The sequence below is a fragment of the Leptodactylus fuscus genome, chromosome 1, assembly GCF_031893055.1.
Source record: "Leptodactylus fuscus isolate aLepFus1 chromosome 1, aLepFus1.hap2, whole genome shotgun sequence".
NCBI lineage: Eukaryota > Metazoa > Chordata > Amphibia > Anura > Leptodactylidae > Leptodactylus > Leptodactylus fuscus.
Genome location: NC_134265.1, coordinates 50,539,024 through 50,562,904, shown reverse-complemented (window position 1 = coordinate 50,562,904; position 23,881 = coordinate 50,539,024). Strand labels below are relative to the sequence as shown.

Below are 23,881 nucleotides of genomic sequence, written 5' to 3'. Positions count from 1 at the left end.
CTGGAACACGTTAATGGCCCCCCTGGACAAATTACTGCCACTCAGGGGCCTAGTGTCACCAGGAGGGACAAGTATAGGCGCATGTTGTGGGAATACCTGGCCGACACCAGCTCTGTCCTCTCCGATCCCTCTGTGCTCTACAGCCTACACTTATTTTCTCATCTTTTTTTCTGAACTGCACATCTCTTGCCTGCTTCCTTTGGGATCTTAGAAATGGTGGTCCACTTCCACAGATGGTAACTTCAATAGACAGTGTAACAGGAGTAGCTGAGGGATCGCTGTCTTAACCACTTTTTGGCACAAAATTAACTTCCAAAGCCAAATATGGTGCAAGTATATGATGCAAGGACACCTACACACCTATCTCTGACACATTGGGGAGTTCACCCTCATGCGCCCTTTTGGCCTGCACCATCATGCGCCTCTTCCCAGCCACTCCACATTTCCCAAGCTTTTCATTGCAGGCAGAAGTACAACACAACCCACCCCCATGCCCAAACCTTTAACAGCCTCATCGATAAACTGCTGGCCCTGGAGATGTTGGTGTTTGTTTATGCTTCTGGAGACCCAGGCCTTCCGTCAGCAGATGGCAGCTGGGGCACCTCCCTATGCTGGGCCTAGCCGTTACTACTTCTCTTGGTGTGCTGTCCCTGCCTTGCGCCTGCATGTGTCCCATAACATCAGTCGGGCCCAGAGCTCTGCGCTTTGCTGCAAGGTCCACTTGACCACCGACACATGGACAAGCGCCTGTGGTCAGGGATGCTGCAGTGCTTATCTTTAATGACAGGCAGGGTGAATGTGGTGGAGTCTGTTCCCCGGGTGCAAACTGGGGTGGCCTATCTCCTCTCCCAGGCCAAAATTCATGGCAGGAGTAGACTGAAACCCTACGAAGCTGCAACCTCCACCCCAGCTACTAGCGGAAAACATTGTAACACTGGCATGGGGAGATGTCAGCAGGCCGTGCTGAAACTGATCAGCTTGGGGGACAGACAGCACAGTGCCTCCGAGGTCAGGGATGCCATCCTGGCTGAGATGGCATTTTTTTTTCCCTGCTACACCTGGGGCCTGGCATTTTTGCGCCTGTGATAATGGCTGGAACCTGGTAGCAGATCTGGAGCTTGCCAGACTCAAACACGGTCCACGCATGGCCCACGTTTTCCAACTTGTTGGTGCCATGTTTCTTTGAAACCTACACCATTGTGCCTGATATACAGGTCAAAGTGGGGCCATTTTCTTAAGTGAGAACTAGCCTCTGCTAGGCAGAAAACATTCAGAGCACACTCCTCTCATCTTCGCACCGTTGGCTGGCGGAGGAAGACGAGGGGGTTGGAGTGGCATCTGATGTCCCTATCCCACACGAGGCTAGAGGGTGCACTTCAGTGCATCCCATTGCTTCACCACAAATGGTGTGAAGGGGAGTGGAAAATGGAGGAAATGGAGAGTGACCCTTACAGTTGGGGCCAGCAAAGGCATGCCAAGTAACACACTGGCACACATGGCTGACTTCATCTTGGGTTGCTTTTCAACACATATTTCACATCATGAAGAACAAATAATACTGGATTTTTACAAGCCTCGAACCCCGGTCTAGGTCTAATGTCTGTTCCTTTCTTATATTAGGGGAGAGGGAAAAAAAATTACTTCAGTGATACGTTTAGCGTACATAGACTGACTATTAATGTGTATCCCACTTAGTGTTGTTAGGGTTACACACCGCCACAACCTGGCTAAAGCTTCTATAGCTGTTAATAAAGTCAACATAACTTTACGGTATCCAAAAAGACAGCTGGTACCGACAGAGAGCAAGACAAATGTCAACCAAAGCTGTGAGCTCTGAACACCCACAGTGACTTTGGCGTCATCATCATTATAAGGGAGCGGGTGGTAATAAATAACTTGGCAGTGCCTAAAACCCAAAAAGCTTATACAACTATATTTACATTAAGATACACAAATGACACTTTTCAGTAGCATGTCATGAGACAAGCTGATAAGCTCTTCCTTTGTGCAGTGCTATTTGAAAGTTAAACGCTGCCTTTATTTTAATTCTGGAGAAGGTGCAGACATTAGATTTAGAACATGTTGTCTTCAATGTCCAAATCCTCTATATAGGTAACGTGTTTTTCGGGCCGAGCTGTCTGGGAACGAGCTGGTGCAGCACTGACAACCTGGGTGAATATGGCAAGAGCCTGAGATGTAGGGTGAATGAATCCCCAAATTATTTGTGGAATTCCCAGTGAGACAATGGCACTATCTACCAGTAGCAAAAATTGTGGGTGCACGTAACCCCAATATATTCTTTGAATTACCAGTCAGAAACTGGCACTATATGGCAGTAGCAAGAAATGAGGGTATTTGTAACCCCAATATATTCTTTGAATTCCCAGTGAGACAATGGCACTATATAGCAGTAGCAAAAATTGTGGGAGCACATAACCCCAATATAATCTTTGAATTCCCAGTGAGACAATGGCACTGTATAGCAGTAGCAAAAAATGGGGGTGCACGTAACCCCCATATATTCTTTGAATTCCCAGTCAGACAATGGCACTATATACCAGTAGTAAAAATTGTGGGTGCACATAACCCCAATATATTCTTTGAATTCCCAGTGAGACAATGGCACTGTATAGCAGTAGCAAAAATTGTGGGTGCACGTAACCCCCATATATTCTTTGAATTCCCAGTCAGACAATGGCACTATATACCAGTAGCAAAAATTGTGGGTGCACGTAACCCCAATATATTCTTTGAATTACCAGTCAGAAACTGGCACTATATAGCAGTAGCAAAAATTGTGGGTGCACATAACCCCAATATAATCTTTGAATTCCCAGTGAGACAATGGCACTGTATAGCAGTAGCAAAAATTGTGGGTGCACGTAACCCCCATATATTCTTTGAATTCCCAGTCAGACAATGGCACTATATACCAGTAGCAAAAATTGTGGGTGTATATAGCCCCAATTCTATTGCTAGGGGACTTGCAGGTATTTCTGAGGTGAAGGTGGGGGGGCACACCGTTGGAACGGGGATTTGGGGTGTATATATGGGGTATACGGGAATACACTGTCAGTGTGTTCCATTCAGGATCCTGGGAAAGCTGGGTTGCGGCGATTGAGCCCGTCAGTGCCACGTTACACTGACAAGCTTCTCCCTGGAATTGAAGTTATATGTAAGCCCAATATATTCTTTGAATTCCCAGTGAGACAATGGCACTATATGGCAGTAGCAAAAATAGTGGGTGTATATAGCCCCAATTCTATTGCTAGGGGACTTGCAGGGTATTTCTGGGGTGAAGGTGGGGGGGCACACCGTTGGAACGGGTATCGGGGGTATATATCGGGTATACGGGAATACACTGACAGTGTATTCCATTCAGGATCCTGGGAAAGCTGGGTTGCGGCGATTGAGCCCGTCAGTGCCACGTTACACTGACAAGCTTCTCCCTGGAATTTAGCTCTTATAAGAGCTGTTGGTTGTCTTCTCCTTCCTATCCTAGCCTGTCCCTGCCTACCCAGAATCTAAGCCCTAGCTAACTGGACGGAAACCTCCGTCCCCGGTGAATTGCAAGCTCAGAATGACGCGAAGCTGGGCGTCGCTGTTCTTTTAAATTAGAGGTCACATGTTTTCGGCAGCCAATGGGTTTTGCCTACTTTTTTCAACGTCACCGGTGTCGTAGTTCCTGTCCTACCTACCCTGCGCTGTTATTGGAGCAAAAAAGGCGCCAGGGAAGGTGGGAGGGGAATCGAGTAATGGCGCACTTTACCACGCGGTGTTCGATTCGATTCGAACATGCCGAACAGCCTAATATCCGATCGAACATGAGTTCGATAGAACACTGTTCGCTCATCTCTACTGATAATGTAAGCTGGTTGTCAAATATACATACATAGCAACCTAATAATCTAACAGATAAGGAAGATGGGAATATTTACCTGTAGCATTTATAATCCTTTTTGCATGAATGGTCCCATGAGGGGTCCCCACGTTCCAAGTCCCATCAGGTCGAGGTGTTAGGTTAGTGACTTGTGCAGGAAAGTATAACTGTGCGCCATATTTCCTGGCTCCTGATGCAAGGGCCATAGTCAGGGAATAAGGGTCAATATGACCATCTCCAGGATTGTATAATCCAGCTAGAACCTATAGTAAAAAAAAAATATATGGTGCATTTAGAATACTATATGTGAAATGTATACAATATGTAGCTACACACACAAAGTGTATACAGTAGTCAAAATTGATAATTGTAACAAAGAAGGAAAATCTTGGAATTATGGACATCACAGGATTGATAGATAAGTTATTGATACGCAGATGATAAAAAGGAAAGAAAATATTCAAAACATCTCGATTTAGTCTGTAAATGCCAAGAACTCACTTACACACCTTGGCATGATATCAGTGAGCTTATTAATGGCTGTCTGAGGAATGTTATGCCATGGTGTACGCACTTGGGCATGCAAATCATCCAGACTGGCAATGATGTTCCAGATGTGCCCGATGGGAGACAAGTCCGGAGTCGCTACAGGCCATGGTAGCACGTTTCGGTGCCACAGACAGCTCACAATAGCACAGGTGCTCCTTAGACACCTTGGAAAAATGGCCATACCAATGGTTCCGTGACCAAACCAATGTGACAATGAGCTATTAATGTACCTGAGGTGAAGACTAGAGGGGTCAGGCTAGCATACATTACGCCACCCCACCATAATTCCTGGAGTATGGTTGGTGTGACATCTCAATGTAAAAGCCTCTTAATGGGGTTGGTAATGTGTCCTCAAAACCAATATCCAGCTACCCTTGTGTCCAAGACAAAGACCAAAAGAAAAGCAGGACTCATTGCTGAAGAGGAAAGTCCTTCATTCCAGCCTTAGGGTAGAGGTTGAGGCCCAGACCTCACAACATCTACACTAGCATCACAGATACTATGACATTATCTCCTTATATTTGGCAGAGTCCTGGTACAAGACCCAATAAAACCAGGTCATTTAATAAGATTCAGATCCATCATGTAATTGAGCTGTCAAGTCTTACATCAGATTGATTTTCTCAACTCTGCGGATCCACAGCCAGAGAGCTGGAAGCACCATGTGCCGCCACAATGCTGCTATGTCTTAGCGGCATTTACCAAGCGACTTACAATTGACCGCTCAGATGGAGGAGTAAGAAAGCTGGAGGGAAGGGGAGAGTGACATCTGTAAATGAAGAAGAAAGCTTCTAAACATCCTTCCAGTGTAGACAAAGAACAGGGCAACTCCAGAAGATATGAAGTACATCGCTATCCAGATAATTGTATCACTAACAAGTCGCTGGGATTGAGGGCATTATTGCATGAAGTTTGGTGGAGACGTTATACCATCGAGACAGGACTTACGGAGGTACTGCAGATGGAAGGGCCTTCCACCATCTGATATAGGCTTGAATCTGGGAATCTGAGAGGATAATCTGTAAATCCTATTCCCAGTGCCCTGTATCATGGAGGGGGAGCTATCCAAAGGAGACCCCAGCATGGCATATATGATGGATAGATTATGTCTATGTGTAATTGTCCCTTGCCTCATACACCTACATCAACTTGAAGCTCGTAAGGGGGTGGGTAAAGGATGATGGGGGAGGAAGAGCTACCATAAAGTGTTAGAGCTGAGTGGCTTGACAAGTAGCCCAAATGACAGGGTACTGTGGCATCTGGTAATTGCTCCACTGACATCTATTCCCTCCATTACAATATGGGAAGCCCTTCTGCAAACACAAGAGAAACACCAAATCATCAATACTAGGTGGGAAAGAGGGGCGCCATAAGATCCAAAAGAGTGGTGTGATGTCCAATTTTACTTGCAGTACAGAATGGATCACCATGTATCATTCTGCCATCCATACAGAGGATCATCTCTGAACACCTTTGCTGTCATTCCATTTTGCCATTGTTCCCCAAACCACTGCGACAGACAACTTTGAACAGTCCTGACATCTCAGCCTATGTGAGTAACGCTCTGCTGGAACGGTGAACCAAAGTCCCTCAGTTCAAGGACTCTGTCTTCTAGGTTGCGAAAATTGGCACATTGTTGAACAGGAGACATTGCACAATCCTCCCGTAATATCTGATCTTATTTTTGAGGTTTTGATTTCAATCTGGCTTTTATGACTCTCACACATATTACAGATTGGATATTTGGTCATTTCCAGATCTCATCAACATGCAAAATCAGATTTGGAGAATCAAATGAGTGACAGTATATAAAAAAAAAAATTAAAAACAAAAATCAATAAAAAAAAAACTGATTATTTATTTTTGGAACCAACATGAAAATTAATTAAAATGTATGCAAATATAAATGTCCCAATATGTGACCTTAGAGTGTAGTCTCAGGCCATATAATAATCATACTAGAGATGTGCATAAGTAGGAATTTCCTCACCTACTCTTATTAATGGTGTTGGCTGTAAGGCAGTTTTGGGCAGCTGAATGGTCAGTCTAGTGCTTCACATAGTGCGGGATCTCTCTGAGACACAACCAGCTGCTTCATTCCGATCTTTGACACTTAACTATTCCCATGGCTGATCCAGAGAACACCCTGTTTAATACTTGGGGCTAGGAGCGCACATCACACTGTATTACACATTACACAGGGTTTCTATTATTCACTAAAGGATATTTTTGGGGTCTATAATACCTAATACCTGCAATAAAATGGTTGCATTTTGGAACATGAACGGGGAGAATATTTGCATCCAATTCTTCACCGATGTAGTACCATGAAGCAAACTCAACCGTTTGCACCCTGACCAGTGCATTGGTGGTAAGAATTCCAAAATCCTGTGTGCATGGGGTCCAGAGACGGCATATTAGGAGTCATTGTGACTGCCCTGAGCATTGCACAATAGTGTCTACAGGGTAAAAGGCCAGCTGAATACACAGGAACACAGAGCTCAGAGTAGATGAAGGACACTGAGCTGTGTAAACAATTAGATTCAGGCTGTTCTTCCCACGTGTCCTGATGTGACCTGCTGTGTCCTCTCTAATAGTCTGAATTTTTCGATTAAACACCTTTATGTTATGGTTTATTACTTTATTTCTTATGCGTTTGCAGGTCTGAGACAAACCTATAAGCTATTTCCAGTATTGGATGCAATGATAGGTTAGTTATAGAGGTGTAAATCATTTGGTGTAAACTTATATGTAATGTTAATGAGGTGACTCCTGCAAAGAAAACACCTACACAATTGGCAAATCTTAGCTATAATTAAGCTTATTAGCCAGAGTGAAAATTTCAGGATTTTGTAGTTTGTTTTTTTTCTTAAATAAAAATCATGCCTTTGAAAATTAAAAATAAAATAATTAAAAATTCTTAAATATTTTTTTCACTTAGAAACTTGGTTTAAAATAGGTCATTTTTTATAGGCGACACCTACCCTTTAAAGTCTTCTCATAAGTATTGGTATCTTATTGACCCCAAATTCTCAGACATCCTCCAACCTTTGGAGCTATAGGCACTGACCTGAGGGTCGATATTTATGGCAACGCACTCAACAATCAACCAGCGGAGTGTTATAAGTTTAGTACATGTAATCGACACCACGGGCAGGAGGGCTATGCTGCACTAAAGAAAGAACAGGGAAGGAGTATAGGGAGGTCAGAGGGCACATGCTTCAACATCTTGGTGACCTCGGAGGTCACACACTCAGTCCACCCTATTTCTTCTCAAGCAGTTGTTGTAATTTGTATTTTCAGCTGACAAGGTGCTTTTTTTTTTTTAAATGTAGATTGTGAACCCCGTATGGGGATCACAATGTACATTTATTTTCCTATCAGTATGTCTTTGTAGAATGGGAGGAAATCCATGCATACACAGGGAGAGCATACAAACTCCTTGCAGATGTTGTTCCTGGCAAGATTCAAACCCAGGACTCCAGCACTGCAAGGCTGCAGTGCTAACCACTGAGCCACCGTGTTGCCCCCCAAGGTGCCTTCTTTCCACATACGCCAGCATAATATATTGATATAATTGTACCCAACTACTGGCTTTTCACCCAATGTATACAGTGGAAAATCGTTGTAAACATGTCGATTTCTTCTCTCCATTGAAGTCTAAAATAGCTGCTAGATCAGGTGGCTCCATAACTCCAATGGAGACCCGACCACCTCTTCTATATGTGGTATCCATTGATATCCAGGTGGGCTCCATGCTATAGTTTGGATGGGTGCCCCCCACTTACTTGGTCCAGAGAGACGTCATATAGATGTTAAATAAAATCTACCTTCTCGGAATCAGCATTCACTTGTAGGAAGAGGTCTCTGGGTGGTGCGCAATGAATTATCGTATTAAATGGACACATAAAATGGCTTTGGTTACCTTATCCATGTTCAGTAGAGGACAGAGTTCCTGCACTTTTTCTGGTTCAATGAAATATTGAGGATTTGGATGCCATCGGCCTCTTGTCATCTGGTATTTTAGCTCATCCACACGAGTTGGAGTTGAAGCGATTCTGATACTTCCTGGTTGATGGAAACCCACTGCCTTTAAATATACAATGCACATAGAGCAGAATTATGTCCTCACTGCTGAAATCCATCACATTAGTTCAACAGATATTTCATTGGGACGCCATTCACAGCACCAAAGGCGAAACTTTTGCTGCCTCCGTTTTTGCTCATGGTTTGCCTCTACTGTTGCTGAGCACTTCTTTGGGTTTGACTATTCCTACCAAGGCACTGTTCATTGTCTTAGAAAATCTAGCTTGTATGTCACTCCCCTATCATGGACCACTGCCTACTCAAGTAGTCAAGCTGGATTTACTTCTAGGCACAGTAGGTTTGTGCCTATGAGTAGTCTTAGGGTCAGTGCACACAGAGTTTTTTTACGCTGATTTTGACGCTTAATCCGTCTCAAAATCAGCACCAAAAAACTGTGTGCACTGCCCCTTAGATGATGGCTATGTACTGAAGAGAAATATACATGTGAATACACTAAACAATTCTCATATATAAATTATAGGCACTCAAAGTACTGTAGGAATGAGGGGAGGACACTAAGCAGCGACAAGGGGGAGGCTGCCGAGGGTGCTATCAGGGGCATACCACAATGTTCTAATAGCAAAAACTGTGACTATAAGGCAATTGTTTGACATACCTGTCCAGTCTCTTCTTCAAGATCTTCATAAAGTTTGATACTGTAATAATGGATTTTCTTTAGGTTAATCCCAGGATGAAAATATGTTGTTAGCCCAGCCTGTAAATCAATGTACATGTACATTAGTGTGTCTACATATTATTGGGATTCTTGTGAATTCAATGCCCACTTTGCAGTAAAAACCGTGGTGTGGACATGCCACGATTTCCAAAACTGGCGTGGTTTTGGATTCAATTATATCTACGGAAACACTGGCGGTTTCCCCATAGATATAATCGATACAGAAAGTCCACGGAGGAAAACTCCACGAACCTTCTGTTTAAAGCGCTACAGGAAGAATCGTGATGCGTTGCTGTCACGTTTTTTCCCACAGTGCTTTATAGCTGCCGGTAGTTCCGTGGGGCCTTAGCCTAAGGCTGAGGCCCCATGTTGCGGAAACACAGCTTTTTTATGCAGATTTTGCTGCCAAAGCCAGGAATGGATTGAGCATGAGGGAGAAGTATAATTATTTCCTATATACTTCCCATTCCTTTTGTAGCCATTCTTGGCTTTGGCTCAAAAAACTGCATCAAAATCTGCAACAAAAGAAACTGCATTTCCGCACTGTGGGGCCTTAGCTAAAGATAGCTAAAGCTAAGGCCCCATGTATCAAGCCACATTGCTTTCTTTTTTCCACACCGCTTTTCACAAAAAAAGTCTTCAGAATTTTCCTCTGCGGACTTTCTGCCTCTATTATACCTATAGGGAAACCACCAACGTCACCGTGGATATAATTGACATTACTGTGATTTACAAAAATGCAACAGGTTTTTTTTTTTTTAAATCACAGAATTTTCACACTGGATATTTTTCTGCAATGTGTGGATGGGATTGGCCAGAATCCTATCTATTTTGCAGGTACTGTATACAACAAATCATGACGTTCTTGCAACGTGGGGCCCTGGCCTAATACTGCAATTACTACAGGATTCTTAAAAATTAAAAAAAAATGTCAAAAAACAAAAAACAAACACACTTACTGCATGCCATGTAGATCCAGCTGTAAGCTCTGACTTCTCCAGTAATACGACATCTTTCATGCCAGCCTTGGCAAGGTGGTACGCCAGGCTCACACCCACACATCCACCTCCAATGATAACTGTCTCTGCGGTGTCCTTCCACCTCTTTCCAAGAATAGATTTGCTTTCCACATCGCTAATATGTACAAAAAAAGATAAAAAGACACTTCTACATTAATAAAATGGGGGATTTACTAACCCATCTACGACAGTATTGTGACATTGATTGGTGTAAATGTGGTGAACGGACCCTTTTTGTGTCACATTATTCTTTCTGTGCCCCGCTTCCCCCGTTTTTTAAAAAAAGGGTGGATCAGGATGGAAACTCCTTGGCCTGACAAATTTACTGTAAGGCCCCATGTAGTGCGAGTTCTGTGGAAACACTGTAGAAAATACTGTGGTGTTTTACAGTACCATGCGGCTTGCTACATGGGGCTTTAGCCTAACTCATGCCAGAAAGCTTGGGTGAGTTATACCTTCAATTTAATTCAGTTCCTGACTAGTGTAGATTTAGAATCTGGCTCTAGAAAGTACATCTGAATTAAGAGCCCAAAACCTCTCAATAATTCAGTATCCTGCTGTGTTGGAGACCTGTTTAAGACTGGAGTACAGAACAGCAGTCTAAAAGAGGACCTTTCATGTCCTCGGGCACATGCGGTTTTATATACCACTGAATTCAGCACACTGTCGGCTTTCCCGTTATGTGCCCTAGGTCTGGAGATATTGGTGGTGTTACCGATCTCTGCCCACTGTCAGAAGGATGTTTCTGACAGTCTAGTTGGGCTGTGAGGAACCTTCCCCAGTCGGTGCTCATCCATAGCCCTGTACTGTCAGTGGGGTCGTTCCTTACTGCCCAGCGATGATACTAAGCTGTGAGGAACGCCCCCTCTGACTGTACTCCTCCAAAGATTAGTACTGGGGGGCGTTCTTTACAGCTCAGTGTGATCGCTGGCCAGTAAGGAACGACCCCACTCTGACAGTACAGGGATATGGATGAGTACTGTCTGGGGAAGGTTCCTCACAGCCCAACTAGACTGTCAGGAACGCCCTTCTCCCTTATAATGGCACTGATATCTCCAGCCTCGGGGCACATAACAGGAAAGCCAATATTGCACTGAATTCAGCATACTGTTAGCTTTCTAGCAGTATATAAAACCGCATGTGCCGGAGGACATGAAACGTCCTCTTTAGAGATGAGCGAGTAGTACTCGATCGAGTAGGTATTCGATCGAATACTACGGTATTCGAAATACTCATACTCGATCGAGTACCACTCGCTATTCGAATGTAAAAGTTCGATGCAGAACCAGCATTGATTGGCCGAATGCTATACAGTCGGCCAATCAACGCTGGTTCTTCTCCTACGTTTAGAAGTCTTCTCCGTGCAGCTTCCCCGCGGCGTCTTCCGGCTCTGAATTCACTCTGCCAGGCATCGGGCCTGGGCAGAGCCGACTGCGCATGTCCGCTTGTAGTGTGGGCATGCGCAGTCGGCTCTGCCCAGGCCCGATGCCTGGCAGAGTGAATGAAGAGCCGGAAGACGCCGCGGGGACGCTGCAAGGAGAAGACTGCATGGAGGATCCAGCCCGACCCTCACTCGTGGACTTGGGAAGTATAATTTGATCGAACGTTGCCTACCCCTGGAATGAGCATTTTCCCCCCATAGACTATAATAGGGTTCGATATTCGATTCGAGTAGTCGCATATTGAGGGGCTACTCGAAACGAATATCGAACCTCGAACATTTTACTGTTCACTCATCTCTAGTCCTCTTTAAAGAGAACCTTTCATATTCACTAACATTGGTGGAGTTATATACTTCTATATTCAGCTCACTATCAGCTTTGCTGATATGTACCTTGATAGCAGAGATATCAGTGCTGTTAGTTTCGATAACAATATCCCTTAATTGTCAGAGAGGCCGGCCTTACAGCGAAGCATCATCACTGGATGGTGAGGAACGCCCTCTAGACAGTACAAGGCTATAGAAGTGTACCGTTATGGGGGCATTTCTCACTGCCCAGCAATGACACTGAGCTGTAAGGCCAGCCCTTCTGACAGTGCAGGGATATTGGTGTCAAAGCTAATGGCACTGATATATCTGCCACTGGGACACATAGCAGCAAAGCTGACAGTACCCTGATATCAAAGGTTGGCAGCTTTGCAAATAGATAACACCGCCAATGTTAGAGAACATGAAAGGTCCTCTTTAAGCAGCACATAATAAAACAAATTGACAAAAAAGTAGGAATTAAATCAGGGACATAGCTAAAGAGTTGCACCTCTGATGGGGCCGCAAAGGTCTCTGCTGCAAAAAATATACCAATATAGTAAATGACACAGAGCAGGTAGGGGTCCCAATGGAGATTTTGTATTAAGACTCAGTATGACATATGTTGTTTAATATAAGTATTTGTCATTTGGGACATATTATTGCACTTATCAAAATAGGAGATTTGTCACAACCACAATGCGTTATCTGTAGCTGTATATAGGCAAGAAAACAGTCTATAAGATTATACAAGTGATTGAGACAGAGCTGCAATACTGGACACAGCCTATAGACAAGAGTGGCACTGTTACTGGAAGAAAGCAGTAAAATGTTAGATTCAGTTTTGCTACTTCTGTATAGTAACTCTTTCCGTACATGCATATGTGTCACCCACCTCTCTTTGTTAGGACCTGTGCTGACTGTCCTCTTGGGTTCTTGTACACAAGTGACCAGAGCGTGTCCCCTGCCCCTAGCTGATAGTAAATGATCCCTCTTCTGCAGCAGGAGCCTGACATGCTGGAGCCTCATCTTGCTGAGAGTGGTGGGAGCAGGTGGAGGAGCTCTGACACTTCACACGCTTCTTACTCCTTAACTCCAAAAGCAAACCTAAAATTAAAAAAAGCAATACAAATAGTAGGAGAGATTATAAGGATCCGCCCTCCGGCTTCACAAATCAGGACAACCCTCATCCCTGCAGGAAAACAACAACCCCAGCCATAACAGAGATGTGTTAAACATTCATCAGATCCTCAGCACGGGACCCCCACGTCCTCATGTCTGTTATACTTTGCCCGACCATACATAGTGGACATTTCAGCCCCAACAAAGAAAATATTTTGCTTTAAGGCGCAGTTCATGGTCACAAAGTTTACATGGATGACCCAATGCTATTGTAACCCTTTCCATTGCAGATTGTGATCCTGCACGACTGATGGATCAGAATTGGTAACTTTTGCAAAACTTTTTAGACTACCTTTAACAATTTAGTTTATTTCTTTGTATCTAACCTTGCGCAATGCTTTTTTTTGAGGAATTCTTTGACTGATTTGTTGCCTTTTATGTTTTGGCAAGAACAGGCTAACATTTACTAAAGGACAAATATGTTTGCACTGCAGATAACTGATCTGTGTCTACATGTAGTGGCTGCCAATATGTGGAGCTTGTTATAACGGGAGGAGGTGGGGGATAAGCCCACAAATCAGAGAGAAGAAAACAGGCTGAGGCAGCCACACCCGTCTGACCATTTATATAAGATAGATCAGCTCTTGGCACTAACAATAACTCATCCATTGCAAGGATGGCACCGGCTGGAGCGAAGACTGGCCAGGGCAAGAAGGTAAGTCACAGATTGGCTTCTGCTATTCCCAGTTACATGGATTTACAGTAGGTACTATGTTTTGTAAAATGTTTCATCTTTGGGTTAATTGTAAACCATGTCTCAAAATGTAGTAGACCTGAAGACCTTCATGGTGAAGGAGGAGGATATGACAACTAGGTTACTTTTTGTTTAAAAGCAAATTCTTTTTGTTTGGGTGAAATAGTTGTACATAAGGTTTAGATTTATTAACGCTTATCCCATCAGTGCTTACCAGGAGGCACCCTTCTAAAAACTGGTGGAGACCATGCTTAGAGTAAATGGGGACTAGAACGCAGCCGTCTGTTTACAGGTCTAGACAAAAAATTTACAGACACAAGATGTCTTGGGCTACGTTAATGCCACCTCAGGGTAACTTAGTCCTTCAAAGAATTCTTAGATATCGCTGCAGCTTCTTACTACATGGGGATCACAGATCTGTAACCCTTATCACCCTGAAGCTGGCCATAAAACATGAGACTATTCTTCCAAAATGTCTATCCCTTAAAAAAAAAAAAAAACTTGGCCATTGTTTTGCGCAGTCTTGGCATTTGTTCCCAAAACTGTGACCTTATGAGGCAGTAGTCTTGGTCGTATAGACAGTGGGTTTGGGTGTGCAAATCCTCAATCAGTCGCTTCCTAGAATCACTTCTGACTTCATGTGTATGGCCAGCTTTAGGCTAAAGTGTTACCAATATATGGTATTTGTACCAAATCCCATATGCATCAATGTAGCAAATAAAAATAAATGCCTATATAACTAATAATACTTGTCCCACTATTTGTAATAATGATACCCTGACTGTATATTTTAGTATTTGGTACTAGCCTTGTAAATGGGCTATAGTTACACTGTGTATGTATAGAATATATATGGTCAACTGCCCAGTGTATGTTCTGTGGTGCAGACATGATCAGTCTGATCTTCAGTAACCTCCATAATCGGAAGGCAGGCTGCAAGTCAATAGGAGTAGGGCTCGGAGTAATGGCCCCCTGATGCTTGTAGAGTGACCATATTAGGCCAGCACTAATAAGACTTTCATGGGCTACAGAGTCCACCAGGTGGTCAGTGCCAGAGGAGGAGGCTATTCTTCAGCTATAGCTACATCTGCCTGTCAGGAGGGATTCCTGGTGTGTTGAGCTGGCTGTGTCCTCTTCTCTGCCTGTTGGAGATACCGAGGATGTGAAATTGTAGTAACCCTGTCACTTTCATCACTTGTGCAATATTTCCTCTGACAAGCAGATAAGCCATTACAACTTCACACACAGTTGGCTTACCACACCAGAAATTCCTCTGCTTACCCAAAGTAGTAGAGATGAAGAAAAGCTGCTCAAGAAAAACAGCAGGTGGCGCTACTCTAACTTAAATCTTGGGATATAAGTATTTTTAAATGGATAGAAAAACATGTCAAAAATTCTGGGTTAGTTTTAAAGGTGTTTTCTAGGCAAAAAAATATCATTAAAAAATGTCAGTGCTACTAATGGGTTAATAAATGCACCCATATACCTATCCATGTTGTTCTCAAATACTTTGTCCCTTTCCTATCTGACTTTGATGTGTTCCTCTAACCTGTAGATTCAGGGAGTTAGAACATAGCCTCCACTTCAAAACCTCTTGGTCTCTGAAATATATTTATATATTTTCCTTACGATTGTACTATTGCTATGATGCCATGTATAGAACAGGCCTGCAAACTCCATGTATTTGCTTGGACAAGCAGACACAAGCTTCAATCTTTTTAACTCTTTCCAGGGTCTCTTGGAGCGTCTTGATGCAGGAGAAGTTGTCATTGGAGATGGCGGCTTTGTGTTTGCCTTGGAGAAAAGAGGTTATGTGAAAGCTGGACCATGGACCCCCGAGGCTGCAGTAGAACACCCTGAGGCAGGTAGGTGTCTGCTGGTGGTCATTTAACACTGTATAGCATATGGATGTCTGTGCAGAGATGAATTGTTGTTTTTTTTGCATGACCTAAAAACCCTGCCAACCCTGTACTGAAATTTCATAGCCAGGCTTATTTAGTGAAGACATTTCCTAGCAAGCCCAGTAACAGCTGACCCCATAATATGTCAGCTGGTTGTGACAATTGGGTATCTGAGCATACTGAAATACCATCATCACTGTGGCACGGTGCCCGAGTAGAGACGGTAGGGGTAGTTTATTGCTATAAATATGCAGCAATACCAGTGAGTAGTTTAGGAATGGAGTATTTAATGGCCCCTTGTAGATTGACTGGGCAACTGCTCATGAATGTTACTGACGGCCTACACTATGGGTAATGTTATCAGAATCCCATCATGCGCCTCTTCTTATTTCACAGTACGTCAGCTGCACAGGGAGTTCCTCAGAGCCGGGGCAAATGTAATGCAGACCTTCACATTCTATGCCAGTGACGATAAACTGGAGAACAGGGGGAACTACGTGGCCGCCAAAATCTCAGTAAGTGTTTAGGTGCTGGTGACCTTTGTACACTACATTTTGTAGTTATCGCTCTATGTATAGTCCTCAGCCTTTACTTTGAGATATATTATGTCCCATTAGTTTGTGCCCATCCTTTGTACATGGCCCCCATCTTATCTAGGGTACATTTATATGGCACATGGCCACTGTTAACTTTCCATTGTAACATATCAACAGTGGAGTAAGTCACTGCCAAATCTACCCAAGTTTGAGGTCTCAGACCCCACCGACTGACACTGGGTGATCTAGGTTGCTGTCTAACGTCAGTTTCCCCAATGCTCATAGTATACCATAATAAGAGCCATAGAATTCAGTTCACATTAATACTGTGAATCGTTTTATTCTCAGGGTCAAAAAGTGAATGAAGCCGCTTGTGACATTGCAAGAGAGGTCGCAAATGAAGGTGATGCATTGGTTGCAGGAGGGGTCAGTCAAACTCCTTCATATCTAAGCTGCAAGAGCGAATCTGAGGTGAAGGCTATATTCCGAAAACAGCTGGATGTATTCATAAAGAAGGATGTGGACTTTCTGATCGCTGAGGTAACCGGAGTCCATACGCTCTAACTGCCTAAACTAATAGAGGGCTCCTTTATTAGCCTCCCAATAATATAACCCTGGACTGTCCGCCATCTACAATGTGCTAGAATACAGATGTTCATGCTTTGCTATTTGTAGCATTCATTTCTATAGTATTTTCCTCTCTCTGTATTAGGGTTACTGTTATATTGAGTCTTGATGTCTATTTTTAGTACTTTGAACACGTGGAAGAAGCTGTCTGGGCAGTAGAAGTGTTAAAACAATCTGGGAAGCCGGTGGCAGCCACATTATGTATTGGCCCAGAAGGAGACCTAAATGGCGTACACCCCGGAGAGTGCGCAGTCAGGCTGGCAAAGGCTGGTAAGTAGCTCTTACACACTGGCACGTACTACGTCTCATGATTAGAGGGAGTACAATGTGGACCTGGCATGACTTGACGTGTATCATTTACTACGCCCAAAAAAAAAAAAAACACTTGTAGTGAAGGCGATCTTTTTACTGGTGGCATATTCGAGTTATCCAGTCTCTTCTGGTCCTCAGTTGTCATGTGACCAGAACTAAGAAACTCAAAGTCAACACATCAGATGCGGTTTCAGTTGAAGTTTCTCGAGTCACTCCTGAGACTCCCATCAATGAATGAAAAATGTTTCCTTTCCAGGTTAAAATTTAATTTCCTTAATTGGATCAAGGGAGGTGGCTCTGCACCCGCCCCCAAAATAATATGTGACCGCTGAGGCCAATCAGTAATCGGTGACCTCAGTGTGAGGGAACTAGGACGTCACAGCCGGCAAAGATGGCTGTATAACATGGCCAAACTGTGTCATTTATGCCACACGAGGCCCCAGCCTTAATGTCAGTTCAACTCCAGTGCTCTGCAGTTGAAACACATCTGGAGTTTTAAGCTGAACATCCAGTCACGCACTTGTATTCGATGGTGGTGGTGTGATGGCATGGCTGCAGATATTTTGTGCTAAGGCTTATTCTATTGACTGCATATTAACTATGTGATCTCCAGGCGCCTCTGTGGTTGGCGTAAACTGTCATTTTGATCCGATGACCTGTGTGGAAACCGTGAGGCTGATGAAAGAAGGGCTGACTGCTGCTAATGTCAAGGCTCATCTGATGACACAACCACTTGCATATCACACACCTGACTGCGGCAAGCAAGGCTTCATTGACCTGCCAGAGTTTCCATTTGGTAAGTACAAAGCTAATTGCAATGGTGGATAGACAAGGAATGACTTGCTTTCTGACATTCAGTATTGATGTGACAACATTTTGACTTGCAATGACAGCCAAAGAATTAAGATATCATCACTCTCAGATAGGAACCTACTCTACTGTTGGAAGACTTGTGTGGATCCTTGCGTCCACAACTCTTTTTGCACTGGCAGAGTCTAAGGGAGTAGACAGTAGGTGTAGCAGTTATCACTGTTATGTATGGATATTTTAGTTAAAGGAGTATTCTGATTCCAGCCAATTATGGCAGTGACAAAATACCTGTCTCAAGATACCTGGAAACCGATTTTGGCTTAAACAGTCAAATATGTCTGTTACACACTGTATGCAGGAGCCTATAGAAGTAAATCACAATTTATTACTTTCCTCCATACACCCTGCAGGGTTTGGTCTGAAACTACTTTTTCAGTGTGAAATATTGGTGTATATACTGTTATTACTTGGTCTATGTCTTGATTCAACGTATTTTCTATTTGTAGTAATAAAACACAGGTTTTGACTTATCATATGTGCTATATATTCCAGCTCTGGAACCACGAATTGTGTCAAGATGGGACATCCATAAGTATGCCAGAGCAGCCTATGATCTTGGCGTCAGGTACATTGGTGGCTGCTGTGGGTTTGAGCCATACCATACCAGAGCTATAGCGGAAGAACTGGCTCCAGAAAGAGGATTCTTACCACCTGGTTCAGAAAAACATGGCAGCTGGGGCAGTGGTCTGGACATGCATACTAAGCCCTGGGTTCGAGCAAGGTATTTATCCAAGATATTACATTGCACACAATATGACAAGATGAATAGCAGAGTGATAGGAAAGACTAGCCCCCACCATATACTATGCAATACAGGGGAGATTTACTGTGTGTCCTTCATGACCTGACTGTACCCTCTGTCCAGGGATTCCTCACTTTCCCTGCAGTGCTGTCCACAATGGGCCATCTGTGTAAAGGCCCGTGCACACGATGTTACACGACGATCATTCTGACACATAAACGTTCAGCGCTTCAAAACCGAATCCCATTGACTTCAATGAGTGTTGTCTTATGCGCGCTACACATTGAAATCAATGGCAGACTTTTTAACCCATTGATTTCAGTGTTGGGCGTATTATACGGAACCCGTTGAAGTCAATGGGATTCTGTTTTGAAGCGCTGACTCTGACACAAGTTTACGTGTCAGAATGAGCACCGCGTAACATCGTGTGCATGGGCCCTAATATTTGGCCAAGCAAGTTCCTCCAAACTGTTAGGGAATTTGGAATCTGCATGAAAAATGTGGCAAAGTCCTGCAAGCAATTTTTGATATTTCTAACTCTTGCTACTTGGATTGTGAACTGCACTAAAAAAAAAAAAAAAAAAAAAAAAAAAAATTTACTTCTGTAGACATCGCTGAGGCCTCTCCATAGTCTTCACTGTCATAGCTAGCAATCCAGTCCACAACCACAGAGGAGACTGTAAGGGACCATTTATTATGTAATATGTATGACATGGCTTTTTATTGTGTGGCAGGGCCAGGCGAGAGTATTGGGAGAAGTTACAACCTGCTTCAGGGAGACCATATTGTCCTTCTATGGCCAGGCCAGATGCCTGGGGAGTGACCAAAGGAGACTCTGAACTGATGCAGCAGAAAGAGGCCACAACTGAAAATCAGCTGAAGGAATTATTCTCCAAGCAATCCCTCAAAGCCAACTAGCTATTCATCTCAATAATTTTGATGCTCTTTGTACAAATCAACCAGTCCAATATGAATGGTCAATGTGAATCTTATAAATCTTGTGCCGTTTACTACAGGAGTTTGACATGATCCTATGTTATTCATCAGTTCTTCTAGGCTCTGTGGTTCTCATATTGTGACAACTTTCCTAGTTTCTTTTCGCACTGCCGACACTAGTCACTGCCTACCACAAGGCCAGCAAACTCCTCTGCTGCCATGAACATTCCAACTCCGCACAGACACAATACATGGATGTATCCTAGTCACCCACCTTAAATGGAACCTGTCAGTGAGATGAGCCCCTCTTAGATTAAAGTCAACCTGTCATATTGAACATGGTGTTTGATCTTCTGGCATCATGTTATAGAGCTGGACTAGATGAGCAGATTGCTATATAGATGTGTAATTCAAGTTTTTGCTTGTTCTGGCTTTAGCAGTCCAGTAGGTCACAGTTGCACATCCTAGATGGTGTCTCTTACGAAGCTCTAAAAATCCTAATAGAGAGGGGTCTGTCCTGATCTGTTCCTTTACAGATAGGGGTCACCATTCTCCTGCCTTGAATTTTCTAAATACAAAGGCTAATATGTGCCAATAATTCCTAATCTACATCACATGATTGTTTGCCTTGCATCAAATAAACATTTTCTAAAGAATAGTTGATCAGTTTGTTTGGTGTGGATTTTTGTTTTGTTTAGATGTCAACTACAGTGGCCAGGAACAGGGAGTCCAACCACTGCAGCTACATGGCAGAGGTGGTCTGTAACATTAATAATGAGGACACATAATGAGCAGTATCTGGCAAATGGAATTAGGGGCAGAAATAAGATAATCCTTTAATAGTCCCACAGTGGGGAAATTTCAGTATGTTACGGCAGCATAGTAATATAGATACAGGATAATATATTACAGACGTAGACACACATATGCTGAGAAGATTTACTAGGAGTCCATAGCAGCTAAGGAACAGAAGAAGGAAGACTTCATAATCATAATCGTTAGTTTTCTGTGCGGAGTGATCTCCGCTTGTTCTGATGTAGGTTATACAGCCTGGTCACGGTTGGAAGGAAGGACCTGAGATAGCGCTCCTTCTCACACTTGGGGTGAAGCAGACGGTCACTTACAGTGCTGCTAAGTGCCATCAAGGTCTCATACATGGGGTGGGATTTGTTCTCCTGCATGGAGGTCACCACGGACAGTATCCTTCTGTCACCCACCACCTGTACTGGGTCCAGGGGGCTTCCCGTGACAGAGCTGGGGAAGGGGACATGAAACTGGGGGCAGAGATGGAGGGGGGGGGGGACATGAAACTGAGGGTAGATGAAGGGGGCACTTAAACTGGAGGGGTATATTTAAACTGGGGACAACTGGAGGGGGACCTGTCTGCCTCTAGTTGCCCCCAGTTTAATTTCTCCCTGCAGCTACCCCTACAGTTTAATGTCCCCCTCTAGTTGCCCCAGTTTATTGTCCCACTTCAGCTGCCGTTAATTTATTGTCCTCCTTCCAACTACCCCCACTGTTTTAAACTGGGGCACCAGGAGAGGAACTTAAAGGGGCTCTATCTGCAAAATTATGCTAATAGAGCCACACATATGCGTGACTAGCTTTTAAAAAGGCTATTCAGGCACCGTAAATGTTATATTAAATCCCGGTCCCGTTTTTAAATAAAAGCATTAAAACATATATGCAAATCTTACTGAACGTGCACCATGGGCAGGGATGCACGATGTGACGTCAGCTTCAGAGCCCCTTTAATACTTTGGGGCAATTGGAAGGGAACATTATAATATGGGGGCATATAATTTATGGGTGACTGTAGGAGCATTACTGTGTGGGGGCACACGAAAAATGAATGAGAATGGGGGGAGCTAAATTTGCTGTGACGTGCTGCACATTTTGTCCCTCTTTCTGTCTTTCAAAAGTTAGGAGGTATGTATATACATAGTGCTATTTAATTCTATATTGCTTTTCTGGTCTTGGTATTGTGTTCAAGTTTCCTGATAGCTATGGAAGTACAGCCAAAAGAATCCAAAACACCAGCAACCCCATTCCCATGCAAAATCCTTATGTAAATCTATGTATGTTTTTACATATAGGAAAAAGTCTGCATACATACAATTTATAGACCCAAAACAAAACAAATCAGACTACAGTCCCTGCTAATAATGTGTGTAATATTTCTTGCCTTGTAATAAATGCATACCAGTACTTATAACTTTTCCCCAGCCTGAATTTTCCAATTGCTTTATATAGTAGGTCAATGCTGCCATCATGTGGATATTTGCTGTGTTACAAGCAAAGATATGTTCTGTCAATGCTTCAAAAGTAAGTGGGCAAATAGTCACTAGGCAAAAACGGATCTGTAGGGGCAAAGCTAATGCAAAGAAAAACTCAATAGCAAAAAAAAGACCAGAACACCATCAATGGGGGATGACCCCGACTTATCTAATCCGATTCTACTTAATATCAAGATGCAACAGATCCAAGTCCAGGGGGTGAGGGGACAGTAATTTCAGTGCTTCAATTTTGTAAAGACCTCTATAACGAAAACTAGACTGGGGTCACACATATCAGTTGCTGATATTTTTGTGTACCTTGTGCATTTGTCCTGGATGTATGAGTTTAAGGGCATAATACAGTAGTTCCAATATACATTTGGTATTAAAAACCCTACAGGGGGTAGATTGGGTGGAATCTTTGTTTTAGGCTACATGCACATGATGACCACAGACCCATGGACTTAGGGTCAGTTCACACGTGAACTGCCCGCGCGGGTTTTGACACGGAAAGAGACGCGGTGAGACGCGTCTCTCTCTTGTCAAAACCCGCCTGCCGCGACCATCGCGGTCGCGGCTTTCCCCTCCGCTGTCGGCTCAAATGAATGAGCCGACATAGGAGGGAGCTGCCGGGGGCGGAAGCCGCGCGACTGAGACTGCTCGGCTTCCGCCTGAAGAAAGGACATGTCCTTTCTTTTCTCCGCTCAGCCCGCTAGCGGGAAAAAAAAGCCCGGTGGTCTACATAGACCACCATTGTAAAGGGGCGGATTTTGAAGCGAAATCCGCTGTCAAAATCCGCCCCTTTGTTCACGTGTGAACTAGCCCTAACTTGCCCTGAGCTTTGCCCCAGGTTCCCAGCCCAATGGGCCTGTGATAATAAATGGTCGTGTGTATGAGGGTCAGGGTGAAAAACACAACTAGTACACTGACAATGCACATGTCTTATTTCTAATGGATCCCATACAGTCGCTATATGGTATATGTCTACGTGATCCTTATATGATCTTTATTAGAGATGAACGAATATACTCGATCGAATACCTCCGCCGCATAGATCCCGTTGCTAGGGAAGGTGGGAGGGGCAGTAAAAATTCGATGCCCCGGAAGTGTTTTTGCACCGGGAGCTATGCGGCGGAGGTATTCGATCGAATATACTCGCTCATCTCTAATCTTTATCACAAAGGGGTCACATAAATGTAGGAATAATTCAAGTTTATGTATTACAAACACATTTTATATGTAAAATCCATCTATTCAACATACAGCATGTGCCAGAGCACCGAACACTAGTATGCAGAATGCTGACTAAAGCCGGGGCCCCATGGGACGTACACGCTGCGGGAAAAATCGCGGCATTTTACAGTGCAAGCAAAGGGGATGGGATTCATGCGAATCCCATGCCCACTTTGCGGGAAAAAAAAAACGCAGTGCAGACACGTGATTTGGAAAGCCGTTGCGGCTTTTTAAATTGCAGCATGTCAATTATATCTATGGAAACACCGGCGGCTTTCCCATAGATATAATTGTAACAGAAAGTCCACGGAGGAAAACTCTGTGAACTTTCTGTTGAAAGCGCTGCGGAAATTACGCCACAAAATCTGCTGCAATATATGCAAGGATAAAAAAAAATGTTTCTTTTTACATGGCAGTAGCTAGACTTATGCAAAGAGGTGAAACTGGCATAGATGAGTGCACTGGGGTGGGCCTTCAGCCCTGGGAGCACTATGGGTGATGTCATTGCAGTGGGAGGATCAACTCCCACTGTACAGGGTGGCACGGGCAGGAGATGCTAGGGTTCTGAGTGGCTAAAGTTGTGCTCCAAGGAGCTGAAGACCCGCCCCCAGTGCA

At 43.7% G+C, this 23,881-nt stretch overlaps 2 protein-coding genes across 2 annotated transcripts in view; one reads left to right on the top strand and one right to left on the bottom strand.

Annotated features, from left to right (window-relative positions):
• The window catches only part of DMGDH (dimethylglycine dehydrogenase), a 60,633-nt gene extending 47,122 nt beyond the window's left edge, over positions 1 to 13,511 (bottom strand). Inside the window, exons 1-6 of the mRNA XM_075270108.1 lie at positions 13,466 to 13,511; positions 12,853 to 13,064; positions 10,151 to 10,325; positions 9,132 to 9,230; positions 8,355 to 8,519; positions 3,939 to 4,143 (exon numbers count right to left, since the gene is read on the bottom strand). Coding sequence (XP_075126209.1) covers positions 3,939 to 4,143; positions 8,355 to 8,519; positions 9,132 to 9,230; positions 10,151 to 10,325; positions 12,853 to 12,986 — 778 coding nt within the window. The 5' untranslated portion in view covers positions 12,987 to 13,064; positions 13,466 to 13,511. The remainder of the gene's footprint in view (positions 1 to 3,938; positions 4,144 to 8,354; positions 8,520 to 9,131; positions 9,231 to 10,150; positions 10,326 to 12,852; positions 13,065 to 13,465) is intronic.
• Positions 13,512 to 13,736: 225 nt separating this feature from the next.
• LOC142200022 (betaine--homocysteine S-methyltransferase 1) lies at positions 13,737 to 20,413 on the top strand. Its single transcript, XM_075270024.1, has 8 exons — positions 13,737 to 13,794; positions 15,566 to 15,698; positions 16,131 to 16,249; positions 16,619 to 16,810; positions 17,020 to 17,167; positions 17,823 to 18,005; positions 18,572 to 18,800; positions 19,556 to 20,413. Exons 1-8 carry the CDS (start codon positions 13,756 to 13,758, stop codon positions 19,737 to 19,739), a joined length of 1,227 nt encoding a protein of 408 aa, XP_075126125.1. The 5' UTR covers positions 13,737 to 13,755; the 3' UTR covers positions 19,740 to 20,413.
• Positions 20,414 to 23,881: the final 3,468 nt, after the last annotated feature.

Bases quoted from the DNA above. Each gene is read 5' to 3' on its own strand.
- LOC142200022 (XM_075270024.1), top strand. From the start codon at position 13,756: ATGGCACCGGCTGGAGCGAAGACTGGCCAGGGCAAGAAG. The intron at 16,250-16,618 runs GTAAGTGTTTAG...TTTTATTCTCAG, and splicing joins ACGTGGCCGCCAAAATCTCA to GGTCAAAAAGTGAATGAAGC. The intron at 16,811-17,019 runs GTAACCGGAGTC...GTCTATTTTTAG, and splicing joins TGGACTTTCTGATCGCTGAG to TACTTTGAACACGTGGAAGA.